This window comes from Vulpes lagopus, chromosome 2, assembly GCF_018345385.1.
Source record: "Vulpes lagopus strain Blue_001 chromosome 2, ASM1834538v1, whole genome shotgun sequence".
NCBI classification, from domain to species: Eukaryota; Metazoa; Chordata; class Mammalia; order Carnivora; family Canidae; genus Vulpes; species Vulpes lagopus.
In genome coordinates this window covers 35304438-35322057 of record NC_054825.1, presented here as the reverse complement: position 1 = coordinate 35322057, position 17620 = coordinate 35304438, and the positions used below count along the sequence as shown (strand labels likewise).

The 17620-nt window shown below is 35.2% G+C and overlaps 1 protein-coding gene across 4 annotated transcripts in view; it reads left to right on the top strand.

Moving 5' to 3' along the window:
- The window catches only part of HECTD2 (HECT domain E3 ubiquitin protein ligase 2), a 74652-nt gene that overhangs the window by 29642 nt on the left and 27390 nt on the right, over nucleotides 1-17620 (top strand). For all 4 annotated transcript variants that reach the window (XR_005986158.1, XR_005986159.1, XM_041744792.1 and 1 more), the window contains exons 3-6: nucleotides 12277-12415; nucleotides 13112-13214; nucleotides 13641-13730; nucleotides 15526-15590. Coding sequence is in view for 2 of the 4 variants with exons in the window: in XM_041744792.1 (XP_041600726.1) it covers nucleotides 12277-12415; nucleotides 13112-13214; nucleotides 13641-13730; nucleotides 15526-15590 (397 nt within the window). In the remaining 2 variants the exon portion in view is untranslated. The remainder of the gene's footprint in view (nucleotides 1-12276; nucleotides 12416-13111; nucleotides 13215-13640; nucleotides 13731-15525; nucleotides 15591-17620) is intronic.

Here is a 17620-nt window from a genome sequence, read left to right as displayed (position 1 = left end):
ACAGATGGGAAAAGATATTTGCAAATGACGTATCAGATAAAGGGCTAGTTTCCAAGATCTGTAAAGAACTTCTTAAATTCAACACCAAAGAAACAAACAATCCAATCATGAAATGGGCAAAAGACATGAAGAGAAATCTCACAGAGGAAGACATAGACATGGCCAACACGCACATGAGAAAATGCTCTGCATCACTTGCCATCAGGAAATACAAATCAAAACCACAATGAGATACCACCTCACACCAGTGAGAATGGGGAAAATTAACAAGGCAGGAAACCACAAATGTTGGAGAGGATGCGGAGAAAAGGGAACCCTCTTACACTGTTGGTGGAAATGTGAACTGGTGCAGCCACTCTGGAAAACTGTGTGGAGGGTCCTCAAAGAGTTAAAAATAGACCTGCCCTATGACCCAGCAATTGCACTGCTGGGGATTTACCCCAAAGATTCAGATGCAATGAAACGCCGGGACACCTGCACCCCGATGTTTCTAGCAGCAATGTCCACAATAGCCAAACTGTGGAAGGAGCCTCGGTGTCCATTGAAAGATGAATGGATAAAGAAGATGTGGTTTATGTATACAATGGAATATTACTCAGCCATTAGAAATGACAAATACCCACCATTTCCTTCAACGTGGATGGAACTGGAGGGCATTATGCTGAGTGAAGTAAGTCAATCGGAGAAGGACAAACATTATATGTTCTCATTCATTTGGGGAATATAAATAATAGTGAAAGGGAATATAAGGGAAGGGAGAAGAAATGTGTGGGAAATATCAGAAAGGGAGACAGAACATAAAGACTCCTATCTCTGGGAAACGAATCTGGTTGGTGGAAGGGGAGGAGGGCCGGGGGTGGGGGTGAATGGGTGGCGGGCACTGAGGGGGGCACTTGACGGCATGAGCACTGGGTGTTATTCTGTATGTTGGTAAATTGAACACCAATAAAACAAATTATTTAAAAAAAAAAAGAATTAATGCCCACCCTAATCCAGTATGACCTTGTCTTAATTTGTTTGCATCTACAAAGACCCTTTTTCCAAATAAGGTCACATTCACAGGTCATAGAGTTTAGGACTTCAAAATAGCTTCAAACTTATTTATTTGACAGGCAGACAGTTCAGCGCACAACAGTGTTAAGAATCTTTAGAACATTGAAATGTCTGCTATGGAGAATGGTAGTCAAAAAGAAAGTCGTGAATAGCTATAACCTTTTGTTTGGACTGTTGTTCACATTCATTAGCCTTTGCTTCCACTCTGATCCCTATATTCTATTCTGTCTGTACTAAAATCCTGCTGTCTGAACCAACGTATTTGCCCACAACCTACCTGCCTCCTCCTTGGGTGGATGCACTGACTCTAAATATGGTCCGTCTGTTTGAGCTCCCACCACTTGTCTGTTTCCCTCTCATCTGTGCCAGTCCTGTGGAATCTGGACTCAGCCCCAGTCTGAACTTGGAGTATGTGTTTACACCACTCTCAAGGAGCAGACTCTTAGCAAACTTCTTTTACTTCATTAGAACTCCTAGTGTTAACTTCTTCTAGCTATTTCATCTGGATGCCACCTGGATTCAGGTGTGACTTGGAGTTCATACACTATGGAACTGTCAAGGCTGTTGCAGAAAGAATTCTTTATTGAATGGGAAATTAGACTCAGTCTTCTAAATGTAAGCATGGTTATACCTCCTTGATCTTTTGGAAAGCCTCTTTTACTTGCCAGTTAGATTGTTTCTTCAAAGATGTACCATCTTTGGCAGTTATTATCATTTCCTCCCTCTTCTCTGGTAGCAGGACCTATGCTGTGTATTCTCTAACAGCTTGTCTCCCCATTTGATCTTCAAGTGGTATTAGAGAAGCTGCAAAAGCCCAGCGTGGGTTTACCTAACAGCTGAGGGATGCCTTTCCTCCCCGTAGATCACATGACTAGGTATGCCTGTTGAGTTGGCTGTCCTTTTGAAGATCAGAGAAGTGTAGGAGTTTTACCTACTACAACAGCTGCTAGGGATGATACATCTTCAGAAAAACAATATAAACTGGTAAGTAATGGTGGAAGAGGATTAGCATTACATTCTCTTATTCTTTTGTATCTTTCTTTCTAAACTGTTATGTATCCTGCATGGCTTAGCAGTTGGGAGCCTGCCTTCAGCTCAGGGCATGATCCTGGGATCCGGAATCGAGTCCCACATCGGGAACCTGCTTCTCTCTCTGCCTTTCTCTCTCAGTCTGTGTCTCTCATGAATAAATAAATATTTTTTAAATGTCTTTAAATAGCACAGAATATCTTTAAAAGAGGTGAAGCAGTTTCTCCCCATATCCTTTATAATGTCTTTGCAGTCCTGATAATTCAGAAAAGAGTAGACAGGAACTCTGACGCTTACCTCAGGGACACTGTTCCTCTCCCAGCTCAGTGCATTTCATGAGTTTGCTCTAGAGGAGCCCCAATGGGACATAGTGAGCACTGCAGTTTTCTGCGTAACTCTGGAGGAATGCAGATCATGATCTTTACCATTCTGAAATAGCTCAGGGCAAAACAAAGTGGTCTTTAGCTCAAATGGCAGTTGGATCTCTGCGTGGTGGGGTCCTGCAATTCTACACAGGTGAGGTACCCGAGAGTTTTCACAGTTCCTCCAAGAGCAACTTTAGAAGCAGACAGAGAAGCAAGCTGTTAGAAGAAACTCAGCGCAGGACTTGCCATCTGGGAAGATGAAAAGGTCTTGAAATAGCTGCTTTAGGAATCTTACCCTAGAAGAAGTATCAACAAAGCCTCAACTGACCCCATCTCCAGATTTTTGTGGAGAATGAACTGATTTTAGACTCAATCTCCAAAATCCTTTCCCTGGGTCAGAGTAAGTACATTGGACTTGACTCTTGCTAACTATGCCTATGGGAGAAATGTATCAAGAACTTAGAGTACCCTGCTGCATTTATTTGTTTACTTACATGTCTCTTTACTAGTTTTTAGGCTTCTTAAACCTCTATTTTGGAGAGGGAAAGTCCTATCCTTTTTATTTTTTATATTGAAGTTAGTTTTTTGAATAGGTGACACACTTGTGTGTTTCCAAAGTCGAAACTGTTTTTAAAAATATGTTTCAGATGTCTCATCTTTACATTCTTCTCTGCTATTATTTCCTGTGTTTCTTTATGCAAGTGAAAGCAAATATACATTCTCATTTTCCACCTCTTCTTAAAGAAAAGATAACTGTATATGCCTTGTCCAGCACCTTGTTGTTTTTAGTTAGTACATCTGGATTTTTTCTTTATTGGTATATAAAGAGATTCCCTTATTCTTTTTTATAATTCCACTGTATTAGATATACTATAACTTATTTAATAAGATCATATTAAAAGAGGGTTGCCAGGGTGGCTCGGCGGTTGGGTGTCTGTCTTTGGCCCAGGACATGATCCTCGAGTCCCAGGACCAAGTCCCGTTTCAGGCTCCCTACATAGAGCCGCCTTCTCTCTCTGTCTGTGTCTCTGCCTCTGTCTCTGTGTCTCTCATGAATAAATAAATAAAATCTTTTTTAAAAATCCTATTAAAAGAAATGAGTTGTGTCCATTCTTTTACTAAATGATGCCACAGTGAATGAATCTGTACATACATCTTTTTGTGTTTCTAAGATATTCCTAAAAGTGGAATTGTTGGGTCTGAGAGTAAATGCATCTACAGTCTCCTTGAGTTTTTAATTCATCTGTGTGTCTCCAGGTTCTAGCCTCTATGGTACATAGGGTCTTTACTTGGTAAATAGTTTACTAAACGAGGAAATATATCTGGGTTTCTGGTCAGTTTTCCCTGTTGGAATGTTAGACCTTTCTCTATAATAAATTCTCTAAGATACATCCAGTATAAGGCATCTTTTCCACTAGAGGTAACCTTTTGTAAAAAGGACTTTTGAATATTTTTATAACTAGATCCGTAAAGAACATTTCACCTGTGTTTTTATTGCAGTTTTACAAACATAAACATCATTAAACTAAGTAAAAAGTACATCTTCAAAAAACTAATGAAAATATTGCAATATATTTGGCTCTGGTGACTAAAGTCCTATGAGTCAGAGGGGTTTTTTTCTCCCTCTTTCTTCCTTTCTCTCTCCCACCTTCAATTTTATTTTTTGCCAAATGTTTAGAAAATCACCCTATAGACAATGATGTAAACACCACCTGTTATGACAAATCACTCTGGCCTCCCTGTTTTCAGTTTCCTCCCTGCCTGCCACTACTGACATGGTCAAAAGCAGTAAAAGTCCTCAATTGATAGAGGGATCCTTCAGTTTGTAGCTCATTTATTACCTGTCTGATACCCACACATTGTAAATTATGATATTAAATAAGAACTGAGTATTTGAGCTAATTACTACCAGTAACCGTCAGTTGCGATCTTAGACATTACACTTAGCCCTCATAAGCCTCCACTTACTCATTTATAGAATGAGGAATTGGAGTATTATGAGTTGTAAAATATCCTCTACTTCAAAGTTTTGTGACTTAAAGGGTTCATTTTCTAACATAGTGATTTTGTTTGATCCTTGTTGAACTTTGTTTTGATATTTCATAGTTTACCAAGTCCTACTTCCATGTAAATTTAGGGTTCAGTTTTGCTACTTGTCCTTATACATGGTGGAAGATTTGGCATTATTTGATTGTGGAAAAAACATGGTGGTGTAACTTATCCAGATGGGTTTGAATCCTGGCTCTGTAACTGATGATTCTGGAAAAGTTAGATCTCTGTGCTTGTTTTTCTGTCTGTAACAGAGCATAACAAAGAAGCTACCTCATAAAGCTGTAAGGATAAATGGAAAAAAAGCATTTAAAAGTATTCAGTTTCATGCCTTATGAAATTCAGTAAATGTGATAATATTATGGGCAGCTAAGTTGTAGGGAAGGGGCTGTGGTGGCAGGAGTTTTCTTTCTCTTGTTTCAGTTTTCTTTCTCTTATTTCATGAGTAATTGCACAAATGTTTAAAAATTTGAAACATCACACATATAGAAGAATGTAATCAACAGTTGTATATGGTTTTAGAAATAAAAGGAAAGCACATGAACTTAGTGCTCGAATTAGGAAAAAGAACATTACAAGCTTCTGTGAACCCACCCAGTTGCATTGCCCTACCTTTTTGTCCAGGGGTAACTACTGTTCCTGTGATTTTTTAAAAAATAGCTTTGCTGTCTTTATACATTGCTATAAGCAATATACTGCTTAAATTATATATGTAATCACATACACTGCTTAGTTTTGAAAAATGGAATAACAAGCATAAACTTTGGGTGTTTAAGGGACAGTATTCCCATTATTAGGTGAAGAGATGATAGTCTGAACAGTCTCTTGAGTCAGATCTAGCTTCAGCTTCCATAAGAATGCATGACTCCTTTCTGGGGAAGTTAGTGAGCAAGGTCATGAGTGAGTCCGGAGGAACAAAGCATGTCTGACAGAGCTGTGATTTGTTGGACTATGTATGTATTAGATGTCAGGCAGAAATACAGCCCCTCCATCTGTCAGGAGTACCAGGTTAAAGTGCCCTGAGGTGACCGGAGTGCCCTCAGCTGATTCAGATAGCACAGCAAGAAATGGAGAACAGGGATTTCATCACCCCACTGGCAAGACAAGCCAAAGTACAGATAACAGTCTGGGCTGGGCTCACCTCTTCCTTCTATCTTCAGTTTAAAAAGAAGAGTACAGAAGTAGTCAGGATCTTGGTGTTGGCAGGCATCAAAATTACTCACTCTTGGGTCATTCTGTTTAAGTGTGTGCCGGGTACAGCTCTCACCTTCCAGGTCCTTTGTATAAGGACAAAAACAAAAACAAAAAACCCCTCAAGATTAAAATACATGCATACATACATAGAATGATCTTGTTGCCTTGGGGCTTTCTCTAAAATTGCACAGAGCTGTGACTTGGTGTGGGTCTAGTTTCATCCCTTGTGCAACATGTTTGGTAGGCCTTTTTCATCTAGCAGTTCATGTCCTTGGATTCCAAGAAATTTTCTAGAAACTTTTCATTGATGATTTCCTCTCATCTGCTGCTTCTCTTTTCTTGAGTAATGGGATCTTCTATTACTCAAAAGCCAGACTTTCTAATTTCCTAATTTCCGTATTTTTTTTTCACTTCTATTTTCCATTTCTTTATCCTTTTGCTATACATTTAAGGACATTCCCTCAAAACCCTTCTATTAAATATTTTGTTTCTGCTAATATACTTTTAACAAATAGGAATTCTTTTTCCCCCTCTCTAAATATTTCGTTTTTTATAGAACCCTCTTGTTTCCTGATTGTACTGTGTTTTATCCCTCTAAGTTAGTGATAGGTTTTTATTTTATGTATTTATGCATGTATTTTAGTCTCAAGGGGTTTTTTGGGGGGGTTGTTGTTGTTCTTTACATTTATCCTGCCATTAATTCATAGGGAATGGGTTCCAGCAGCGGAGGTTCCTTTCCATTGGTTCTCACAAAATGTGCTTTACTGGGTGGGGCAGGCTGGTGCTTCAGTTGAACCCAAATGCCTTTTTCTTCAGCTTCCTACTTTCTCTGATCATTTTCCTTCATGAACTTCAAGAAGCTATCTCGGCTCTTGAGTGCTTAATATGCTCCATATATACATTAATTCTCTTGGCAAGAATCTTGCCTTTAACTTGCTTGTTTACAGCAATACCAACAGCAAGCTGGGTAACGTTGTAGACTCTTCCAGTTTTGCCATGGTAACATCTATGGGGCATTCATTTTTTAACAGTGCCCATTCCTTTGGTGGCGATAATATTACTTTTCTTGTAGATTAGCATCTATGTGCCCAAAGGAACAACTCCATGTTTTCTAAAAGTCTTGGAGAACACATAGCAGGTGCCTTTCCCCTTTTCCTATGAGTTGATGATTTTGGCAAATTACTAGAAGATGGTAGTTCTGGCCGAAAGTCTAGTGATAGGTTTCTACATTTTTTTCCCCTCCTTGCATGATTTCTGACTCTTCAGGGTTGCTCTTGTTTATTTGTTTTGGTTTCTACAATATTGAAATCCCATGAAGTCTGTTCACTCACATGCTGGTGATTGATACTGGCTATAGGCCTTAAACTTAAATAGGTTCTAGCTGTAACACCTACAGCTGGCCTTTTCGTGGACTGCTTGGCTTCTTCACAGCATGGTGACTGAATTCCAAGGCGGAGCACCCCAAAAAGAGGCAGCCAAGCAGAAATTTTATTACCTTTTATAACCTAGTCATACAGCATCACTCTGTCACATTTTTTTATTAGTAGGGATCCATTAAGGCTGACCCATATTCCAAGGGAGAAAAGTTAGACTCCATCTTTTCATGGAGGAATCTAAAAGAATTTATGGACTGACCTTAAAATGACTGTATCATGTCAACGTAAAATCCCAAAAGAGAACCCAGATCTTTTGACTCTTATTTTAGAACTTTTTCTTATACCCTGTTGTGGGGATAGGAAGTCGTAACTAAAATCAGGCGTTTAGATGACATTATGCATGGTAAGTTTCCATGCTGCTTCAGTTTCTCTATTATATGTCTTCACTCTAATAGAGAATTTTAACTTTTTTGATTGGTTTGTAAGCCCTACCCATTTTGTTCTTAAATAGTTGTAAAGATGGAAGTTAGAGATTATTAAACCAGTGGTTTTCAAACCTATTTTTATTTTTTACTTTCATAGCAAAACACTTTTGAAAAGTAAAATTTTTCTTAGAGCATCATTATATTAAACAGAGGAAAGCTGAACTGCTCTAAGTAAACATACCCGCCATTACCAGTCCCATGAGGTAGCCCTTGAAGTTCTCTGGAGTTTTGGGAACAACAGACTTAGGTCACCTCTTTCATTTTATAATGTCAAAATTGAGGTTTAAGGAATTTCAGTGACCTATCTAAGGTTATGAAGGTTAGTGACCTAGCCAACAACAGGACCAAGCCCCTTACTCCCAAGGCTGGTGCTTTTTTTGTTGTTGTTACTACTTATTTATTATTTACTTAATTATAACTTAATTCAGGATGAAACGTAGAGTATAGCATTTTGCAACAGTATGTCACCAGCCGCAAACCTTTTAAAACAATATTTCCTTCAGCAATAGAGGGATAAGGAACGAACACCTAACCTCCATAGAGACTCTTGTTTACCTGTGATGCTGTCATTGCCATCTGTACTAGATGGCCAGGAACAATCTTCACTGTTCTAATCATGTGGCCAATTTAAAATGTCAGTCTTAATTTTGGTGGCTACAGTTGTGGAAAACCACATATTACTAGTTTTCAAGCAGAGTCAGCTTCTGATAGCTTCTTGAAAACAGTGAGTTGGCTGGCAAAATTTGACTGATAATCTCACACTCTTATACACAGTTGTATTATGATCTTCATGGTTTTTTTCTATATACTTTCAGCTTCTACCAGAACCCTTATTCTTCTTGCACTGGCTTCAAGTGTTTTACTTAATGTTTCTAAGCAACCAACTAAAATTGGCAGCACTATATTAAAAGCAAGGGAAAATGATTACTGCTTATCAATTTAGCACACAGTGTTCCCAAGTATTGGCTGAATGAAACCATAATGACAGGTTTTCGCTGATAAATATATTTTGGCTTTTTTCAGTGAATTTACGGTATTCTATGTTGCAGAAAAAAACCTGTATGTGATGGAACAAAGAATTGCCTGTTCCATTTATAATATCAGTTTGAGATTTAATTAATCTCACATCACTACATTTATTGATTTTCTCTTTTGAATTAGATTTTAATAACCATCTGTGAGAACAGACTGAAAGCTTGTCTCTGGAAACAATGCTTTGATATTTAGGGACATGAGAGCAGCTGTGAGCTGTTGTTCTTCCTTTCTTAATAGCTGAGTGTCACATCCTGTAGTTTGGCTTTCATTCACTAATGTGAGCAAATGATCTGCCTTTCTTTCTGACTCAAGTTCCATTTACATAGTACATTAGCATTCTGTGTTACTTTTCAGTCCAAGTTACCTTCTGACCTAAAAATAAATCCTGTCTGGGCCTCTGGTTCTAATCTCACCCTATAATCCTCTTGGCCTTACCATTACTATTTCTCTTACGTAAGAATCTTCCCACTCTCAGGCATTGCCAAAATCTAGTTCTCTTGCTAAAATTTCACTCTTCTTCCACCTCAGCATGGTATTAATAAAAATGAGTGGGTATAAAAATGTGTATATATGCTCTTGTGAGTGAATAAGTTAATTTATATTTGAATGAGTCTGTGTGTATCTAATAGTGGGTGTTTATAGCCAGGTTGGGAAAGGTGTGTGGGAAGGGATAGGAAAGGGTAAGCCTGGTGAAGAGGAAGAGAAACTGTAGAGGAGCCTCAAGACAATAGTAACAAGACTAGTGTTGGAGAGAAGAGACTATCATCTGTTTCTTTGCTGCTGAGATGCCCTTTCTTTCTTAATAAAGATTTCCAAACATAATAAATCATTTGTAGAGATATCTAATCTTACTTGCTAATGAATTGAACCTCTGTCCAATATGTGCCTTAAGTAAAAATTACTAGAAATTGGATATTTCCATACTTAATAAAGGATATAAAAATCAGTTATATAGAAGTGAATGAAAGAAACTTAATGTTTTTACTGTCAGCACCATGGTTCTTTCCTGTTACCACTGAACAATGTTTCTCAGTGTGACCCTCAGACTAGCAGCGTCAGCATCATCTGGTAACATGTTAGAAATACAAATTCTCAGGCCCCACCCCAGACCTACTGAATCACAAACTTTGGGGAAGGGCCTAGTAATCTGTGTTTTAACAAGCTCTCTATGTGATTCTGATATATTGTGAAATTTGAAAATCATTGCTTTTAATTATAAGAAATTGGCATCTCTGTAGTATCTTCTAATATGAAAGATATTTTAGTATAAAATATACCCTAACATTAATGAAATTTATCTTAGTTCATTGAAGTTAGTGATAGATCCAGGAGTAGATATTTACTGGGAGAGTGGATAAGGAAATACCTTATAGCTGTGTTACTACTGTCATGATTGATATAGCTATGTTTGTTTAGTTCGAAAATGTATCTTGATTACATAAGAATAGAATTAAATTCTACATATGTACATTCCACTGTTGTAGAATTTAGAATATGTAAAATATTCACCTATCCTATTGGTTTGAAAGTATTAATAATTAAAAAATACAGGGACCAAAATAAAGTGCTTAGTAGATGGGCTCAGCAGCAGAATGGAGGAGACAGGAATAAATGAACTGGAATACAGAACAATGGAAATTACCCAATCTGAGCAATAGACAGAAAATAGACTAGAAAGCATGAATTATCTCAGGGACCTGCAGGACCATAACAGAAGTTACATTCTTGTCATTGGTGTCTTGGAAGTACAGTAGAAAGAGGGTAAGCTGAAAAAGTACTCAGAAATGACTGAAAGCTTTCTATATTTGGCAAGAGACCTAAACCTACAGGTTTGAGAAACTGAGCAAACCACATTCAGGATAAGTCCAAAGAAATCTATGTCAAGACATATGATAACTTAAATCTCTAAAAACTAAAGACCTTTGAAAAGCAGCCAGGGAGAAACACCCCCTTACTTACAGAATAAGGATAATCAATAATTATAAACTGAGAACTGAAGAAGAAACGTAATAGGTACAATTTCTACACTGATAAAATGATAACACCAGTAGACTATGATAAGTTATGTATATATAATATATTTAGAGCAACAGATGAATCAAAATGGAATTCTAAAAAATGTTCAAGTCATCCACAAGACAATAGGAAAAAGAAAACCAATGTAAAATAAAAAATAAAATGACAAACTTAAGCCCTAATGGATCAATATAGCCAGGTTACATTAAATGTAAGTGGTCTAAAATACATCAACTAAAAGAGATTGGCAGAGTAGATTAAAAAACATGACCTAACTATATGCCGTCTATAAGAAACTCAATTCAAATATAATAATATAGGCAGGTTGAAAGTAAAAGGATGGGAAAAGATATATATAGTAATGGCTGTATTAATATCAGATAAGGTAGACTTAGCACAAAGAAATTACTGGAGAGAGAAAGGGATATTATATAGTGATAAAATTACAAGGAAACAATTAGAAATATTTTTTAGAATTTAAAAATGAACCAGAAAGAACACAAAAGCAAACAAACACACATACCAGATAATGCCTTGAGAGAACTAGAAGATGAATGAAATGTTTAAAATTTAAAAAGAAATGAAGAAAGCTAAAAATTTGAGAGAAATTAAAATTGAAATAGGTAGAGTCTAACATCTGGATAATTGGAGCAGGGAGGAACTTGGTAAGACTCTATTCCTCAACTGGTTAATGGTTTCAGAGGTGTTTATCTTATAATAACTCATTAAGCCATAGGTTCCTTCTGTGAGATTTTTTTTGTATTTTCTTTTTTTTTTTTTTTAAGATTTTATTTATGCATGATAGACATAGAGAGAGAGAGAGAGAGGCAGAGACACAGGCAGAGGGAGAAGCAGGCTCCATGCCGGGAGCCCGATGTGGGACTTGATCCCAGGACTCCAGGACCGCGCCCTGGACCAAAGGCAGGCGTCAAACCACTGAGCCACCCAGGGATCCCCTGTATTTATTTTCTTTACAATTAAAAGATTATGAAATGCAACAAAAAGGCAAAGGGTAAACTGGCAAATATTTACCAAAAAATATATTAAAATGTCATACAAATTGATTTTTTTAAAGAGGCAAAAACTGCAATAAAGAGTTACAGAGAATGTAAATAAATGGTTTGCTTATATTCAGAAAGATAATAACACTAAAAACATTGAGTCTCACTAAAGTACTTCCTGGAAGACAACTTTTGGGAAAGGAAAAAGGGAAAGAAACTTTACATTACCTCTGGATAACTTTTAATATAAGATATGGCCTAATATCTGTTGTGGATGAAGTTGGGGTTAGGGAGGCCTGGTGGCAATAGAGCCTTCAGTAAGTACCCTTCCCTGTGGTAGGTTTTTTGTTACATGATCTCAAGGGGAATGCAATACCAAATAATTCATTTGCTTTCTGTTCATGTTGAGTTAGCCTGACATTTTATGATTTAGAAAAATTTTACTATTAATTACATTGAATGGGGGATCCCTGGGTGGCTCAGCGGTTTAGTGCCTGCCTTCCGCCCAAGGTGTGGTCCTGGAGTCCTGGGATCCAGTCCCACATCAGGCTCCCTGCATGGAGCCTGCTTCTCCCTCTGCCTGTGTCTCTGCCTCTCTCTCTGTGTGTCTCATGAATGAATCAATAAAAAAATTTTTAAAAATTACATTGAATGCTTTTTTTATACTTCCCAGTGAGAGACCTACCATCAATTTGCCTTGATGTTAGACAAAAACAGCGCATTTCTGTAGATCCATTATCATCTGAAATGAAGGCCCCAGTTCTTCCAGAACCTGTCCTTCCTCGCCAGCCCAAAACTATGAAAGACTTTCAGTAAGTTTCAGCTCACTGTTATGTGTAAACGTACAGTCATCTGCATGCCAGTACTTTACATAATTTAATATTTTTGTGTGAGAAATTGATTGAACCTGCGGCTCTTTATAAGGCCTTGGTCAAGAGTGAAGATACAAAAGATTGGATATCTCAAGTTGAAAGTGAAAACAAATATATAAATAACCGGTAAGGGGTAGCTAACGCTGCAGCAAAAGAAGCAACACTAAATAAGAATATGAGTTAAAACAGACAAAAGGAGGTAAAGGTGGTGATAAAATAATGTTTCCTTTTTAAAAAATACAATTTCATCTACTATGTGACACATAAACTGTAAAAGCTATGTGACTACCAAAAATAATCCAAATGGGTACTTGAAGTACTAAGTAATAATAAGAAAGTAGAGACAGAGAATGTAAACAAAATCTCTCAAGAAGTTTGGCTATGAAAAGTATTAATTGTAAGGAGCATGTCAAGAATGATCTTTTTAAAGAGCAAGTGAATGGAAAGCTGAATTAATATCATGATCTATTTAAGAATTATAAGTTCATAAACTATATTTACATTAACTGGAACATACTGTATTCAGCTTTAGTATTTCAGATTACATATTTGGTGACATTTATTTTTAAAGAAGTAATGCTATTTTATCTGAATAATATTTCTATCTGTTATAGTTAATGTATGTTTTCATTTTAGGGAAGATGTAGAAAAAGCTAAGTCAACAGGAGATTGGAAAGCAGTACATGATTTTTATCTAACAACATTTGATTCTTTCCCAGAACTAAATGCTGCATTTAAGGTAATAACACATAAAACACATTTTTCAGTTTTAGTTTTAAATTTTCCAAAGAAGATATAACTTAGTTCTTTTTCTACCTAATAATGACTTAAGCAGCTATTTAACAAACATATGTGTATATTAATTTCTGAAATTATACCCAATCACAAAATTATACCCATCACAAATAAATACTACTTAAGTGTTATCTCAAAGATTGTGTTTGTACTAATGATGAAGTTTAACTCCATTCTTTTTGTTTTAAAAAACAAACTGATTAAAATAATTCTTATATATTCATTTTTATTTCTAGCTTTTTGCCTAAAAGTTCTTTTTCATCATCCTCGTAAAAAATATTAGAAATTGCGAAGGAATGGTTATGTTTCAAAATTACTAAGAACAGTCCTTAAATGCTATATACACTTAATTTATTAATTGCATTTGCAGAAAGATGCCACCGCCTCATTTAATACCATTGAAGACTCTGGGATTAATGCTAAATTTGTGAATGCTGTGTATGATGCCTTACTTAATACTGTAAGTATTATTTATGAACAGATGCAAATAGTATAGTTCTTTGTTTCTTTTGTATTTCAAAAGCAGCCACACAAATATTGTAATAATCACCTTGTAGCCTAATGATATAATTTTATAGTAAATTTAGTTGGAATTCTCAAAAGTTAGACTTTTTTGTTATTAAATGAGAATTAAGGAGAAAATACTTTTATGTCTAGTCCTTCTTTAGGAAAGCTTGCTGAAATAAAATCATGCTTCATTTAGTCAGCAAAAGGAGATAAATTATTTGATTGTATTGACATTGCACTGAATCCATAGTGGTTCTCAAATTTTAGTATGTATCAGAATACAGGAAGAGCTTCTTAAAATACAGAGTTTCAGATTCATTGGGTCTGGCATATAGCCCAAGCATTTATGTTTCTAACAAGTTCCCAGGGACCACATTTTGAGAACCACAGTGCTGTCGATGAATTTATGAGGAGTTGACATTTTTTTAATCCATGAGCATGGTACATCTCTCCAATTATACTTAGACCTTCTTTAGATTTTCTTGGTAATGCTTTGTAATTTTTGGATAAATACCTTATACATATCTTGTTACATTTAGTTCTAATACTTAATTTTTTATGCTATTGTAGTTTCATTTTCTAATTACTAGGATATAGAAATACTTTCATATATTTATTTTTATTTATCATGCCAAATTCACTCATTAATTCTAATAGCTCATCAGTCATTTTATTTGGATTTTCTGTATTGACAGCCTTATCATTTGTGAAAAATAAGACTTTCACCTCTTCAGTCCTTCTGTCTTGCATATATGGATGGATAGATATAAGTATTTGCCTCATTGCACTGGCTAGAATCTCTTGTACCATTTTGCATGAAAGAAGTAATAGTATCTTTGTCTTATTTCTAATCTTTGTACTTATTATTAAATACGTGAAAAGCTACATAATAATAATTGTCATGAGAGAAATGTAAATAACATTACACATCCATTTAAAATGAGTAAAAGGTTTTTTAAGTACCATGAATTGTGGGACAGCTGGAACTTTCATACCGTGATGAAGTAAGTATAAACTAGTACAACCACTTTGGAGAATTGGCGTTATTTACTAACACTAAGCATGTATATATACTGTGACCCAAAATGTTCCATTCCTAGGACATTTGTCTGACTTCTTTTGGCTTGAAATGATATCAGTGTTTGATAGACACTAAAAAATTAAAGCTACAACACAAGGGGAAAACTCTCTAAAATGGAAATAAGATTTTTCTTTTAATATTTGAATTATTAAACTATAGAGGAATGTTATTTTATGCCTTTTCCAAGTCCAGTTATGAAAAAAATTGTATTTTTTATTGAACATAATTTTATTGCACTTAATAATGAACTGTGGATTTAACTGCTAATTGTAACTTGTTAATGGTAGTAATAAATTTATTTAAATATATGCAGTTGTGTTCTATTGTTAAACATGCTACTCTTTGACTTGTGTTCATGATTTTATCCTGCCAAGCCAGGGAAAGTGAAATTTTTTTCAGTTATATAAAACTGATTGGCCATCAGAGGGCCACCATATACATTTTGCAGGGTTTTTTTGTGCACAGCACATCCCAGGGAGCATTCTCATTGTACTCTTATGACATTGGTGCTCTAGTGCTTAGATGTGAAAATCATACTGCCATAAGTGGTAGTCCTCAGTCATCAAGCCTTATTTTAGTTATTAAAACAACTCTGTAAATACAAATAACATATAAAAGTCACCTAAGTACCTAATCCTGATTTTTTATTATTTTCTTTTGTCCGCAGCCTCAAGACATTCAGAAGACAGTATTAAAGGGAATCATTAACAGCTTATTACGAGAATGGAAAGGGTAATTTTACCTAATATTTAGTTAATTAATATAGATAATTTCTATGTCCCATACAATATATATATATATATATATGTATTATAAATAAGTATATACTTATTGGTATATATATAAATATATACCAATTTATATATATATATAAATATACATTTATAATATATATATATTTTTACTCTCAGATTTTAGTTGATTTAAAAACATAGATCAGAAAGAAACTATAAACCATTTATGACCAAAAAAACCCTACAAAACACTTATGACAAAACTTTTTAACTTGAGATTTGTGACTTCTCAGAAGGCTCCATAAAGGGTGGGCTTCACAGAATCTGTGAATTCTTTAAAATTGTATATAAAATTTGTTATGTACAGATATATGTGTGGTATAAAAATGGGATGGATAGTTACATCAGTAACCTAGAATTAAATTATATGGACATTAAATTTAGTCTTGGATTTCTTAGTAGAGCAAAATTTTTCTTCTTTCTAATATAAGGAAATATAAGTTTGGCTACTGAAATATTTTTTTTCTGGAACTAAATCTTGAATCATTATATAAGGAATGATGAGCAATGTAATTAATATTATTTAAGTAGCGTATAACTTAAATAATAGCTTCTACCAAAGCCAAAGAAATACCATTGTTATAATTCAAATGTTTATATTAAGTCCCATTTAAAAATAATAGTAAGCCCCATTTAAAAATTATTAAATGTTAAGGGGCACTTGGGTGGCTCAGTCAATTGAGCATCTGAGTCTTGGTTTCAGCTCAAGTCATGATCTCATGGGTCATGGGATCTAGCCCCACATCAGGCTTCACACTCAGGTGGGGATCTGCTTGAGCTTTTCTCCCTCTGCCCATCCTCACTCACATGCGTGCACTTTCCCTCTCTTTCTCTCTCTCTCTCAAATAAATTTTTAAAATTATTACTAAATGTTAAATGTACCCTATTTTTTTTAAGAGCATTGCTCTGATTTTCAAAGAAATTCATGGTTATTACAGAAAATTTAGAGAAGGCACTACTAGTATTATTTTTTTTAAAGTAAACATGTCAATATTTTGCCATCTTTTTTCTAGTCACCTTTTTAAAACAATTGAAACTATACTATGTAGTTTCATGTGATTTTATAACAGTATTTTTCCTAATTTGTCATTATTGTAATAAATTTGCATTTTCCTTAAATTGTATGGTTTTGAGGTGAACCATTTTTAATTCAAGAAGTTACTTCAGAGTATTTATGAAAGGGTATTCGGTAGATCCTGAGAGGGCAAGAAAGAAACACTCGGCAGCTTTGAGGATAACAAAAACTCTTGGTCAAATTTGATAATGTGAATATCCAGATTAATATGGAAAAAGATTACATATTAGTTACTTCCCAGAGGTATTCAAATACGAATTTAATTTCAAATTTAATTAGAAACATACTAGATGCATTTACAGTGTGTTTGATTTGCAGACTTTTCTATATCATTTCAGAAATAGATGTATAAACACAAGCGTATTTTCTTTCTTCAATGCATCAATATTTTTAAGCTATCAACTATCCTCTATTAAAACAAAAATATAAATATTCTAAAATTGATTATTCAGGCTTTCAACTCTTTCCTGAGTTAGTCTTACTATTTACCTTATAAAATGTTATAGCCCACTTAATTCATTTTTTTCTTTTAAGATTTTGTTTATTTGAGAGAAAGAGCATGTAAGAACATGAGCAGGGGGAGGGGCAGAGAGAGAGAATCTCAAGCAGACCCCATGCTGAGTGTGGAGCCCAACACAGGGCTCCATCTCACAACCCTGAGATCATGACCTGAGCTAAAATCGAGAATAAGATGCTTAACCGACTGGACCACCCAGGCGGCCCTGCTTAATTCACTTTTTAGATGTCTTTAGAACCAGCCAAGAATAAGCACAGAAGAATCTATATATTTCTATGTCTCAGTAATTATACATATTAACTTAAGTCTCATTTTTGGCTTTTACCAACTGAATTCTCACAAAAACATTTGCTGATCATTTTTTGTTAGATGCCAT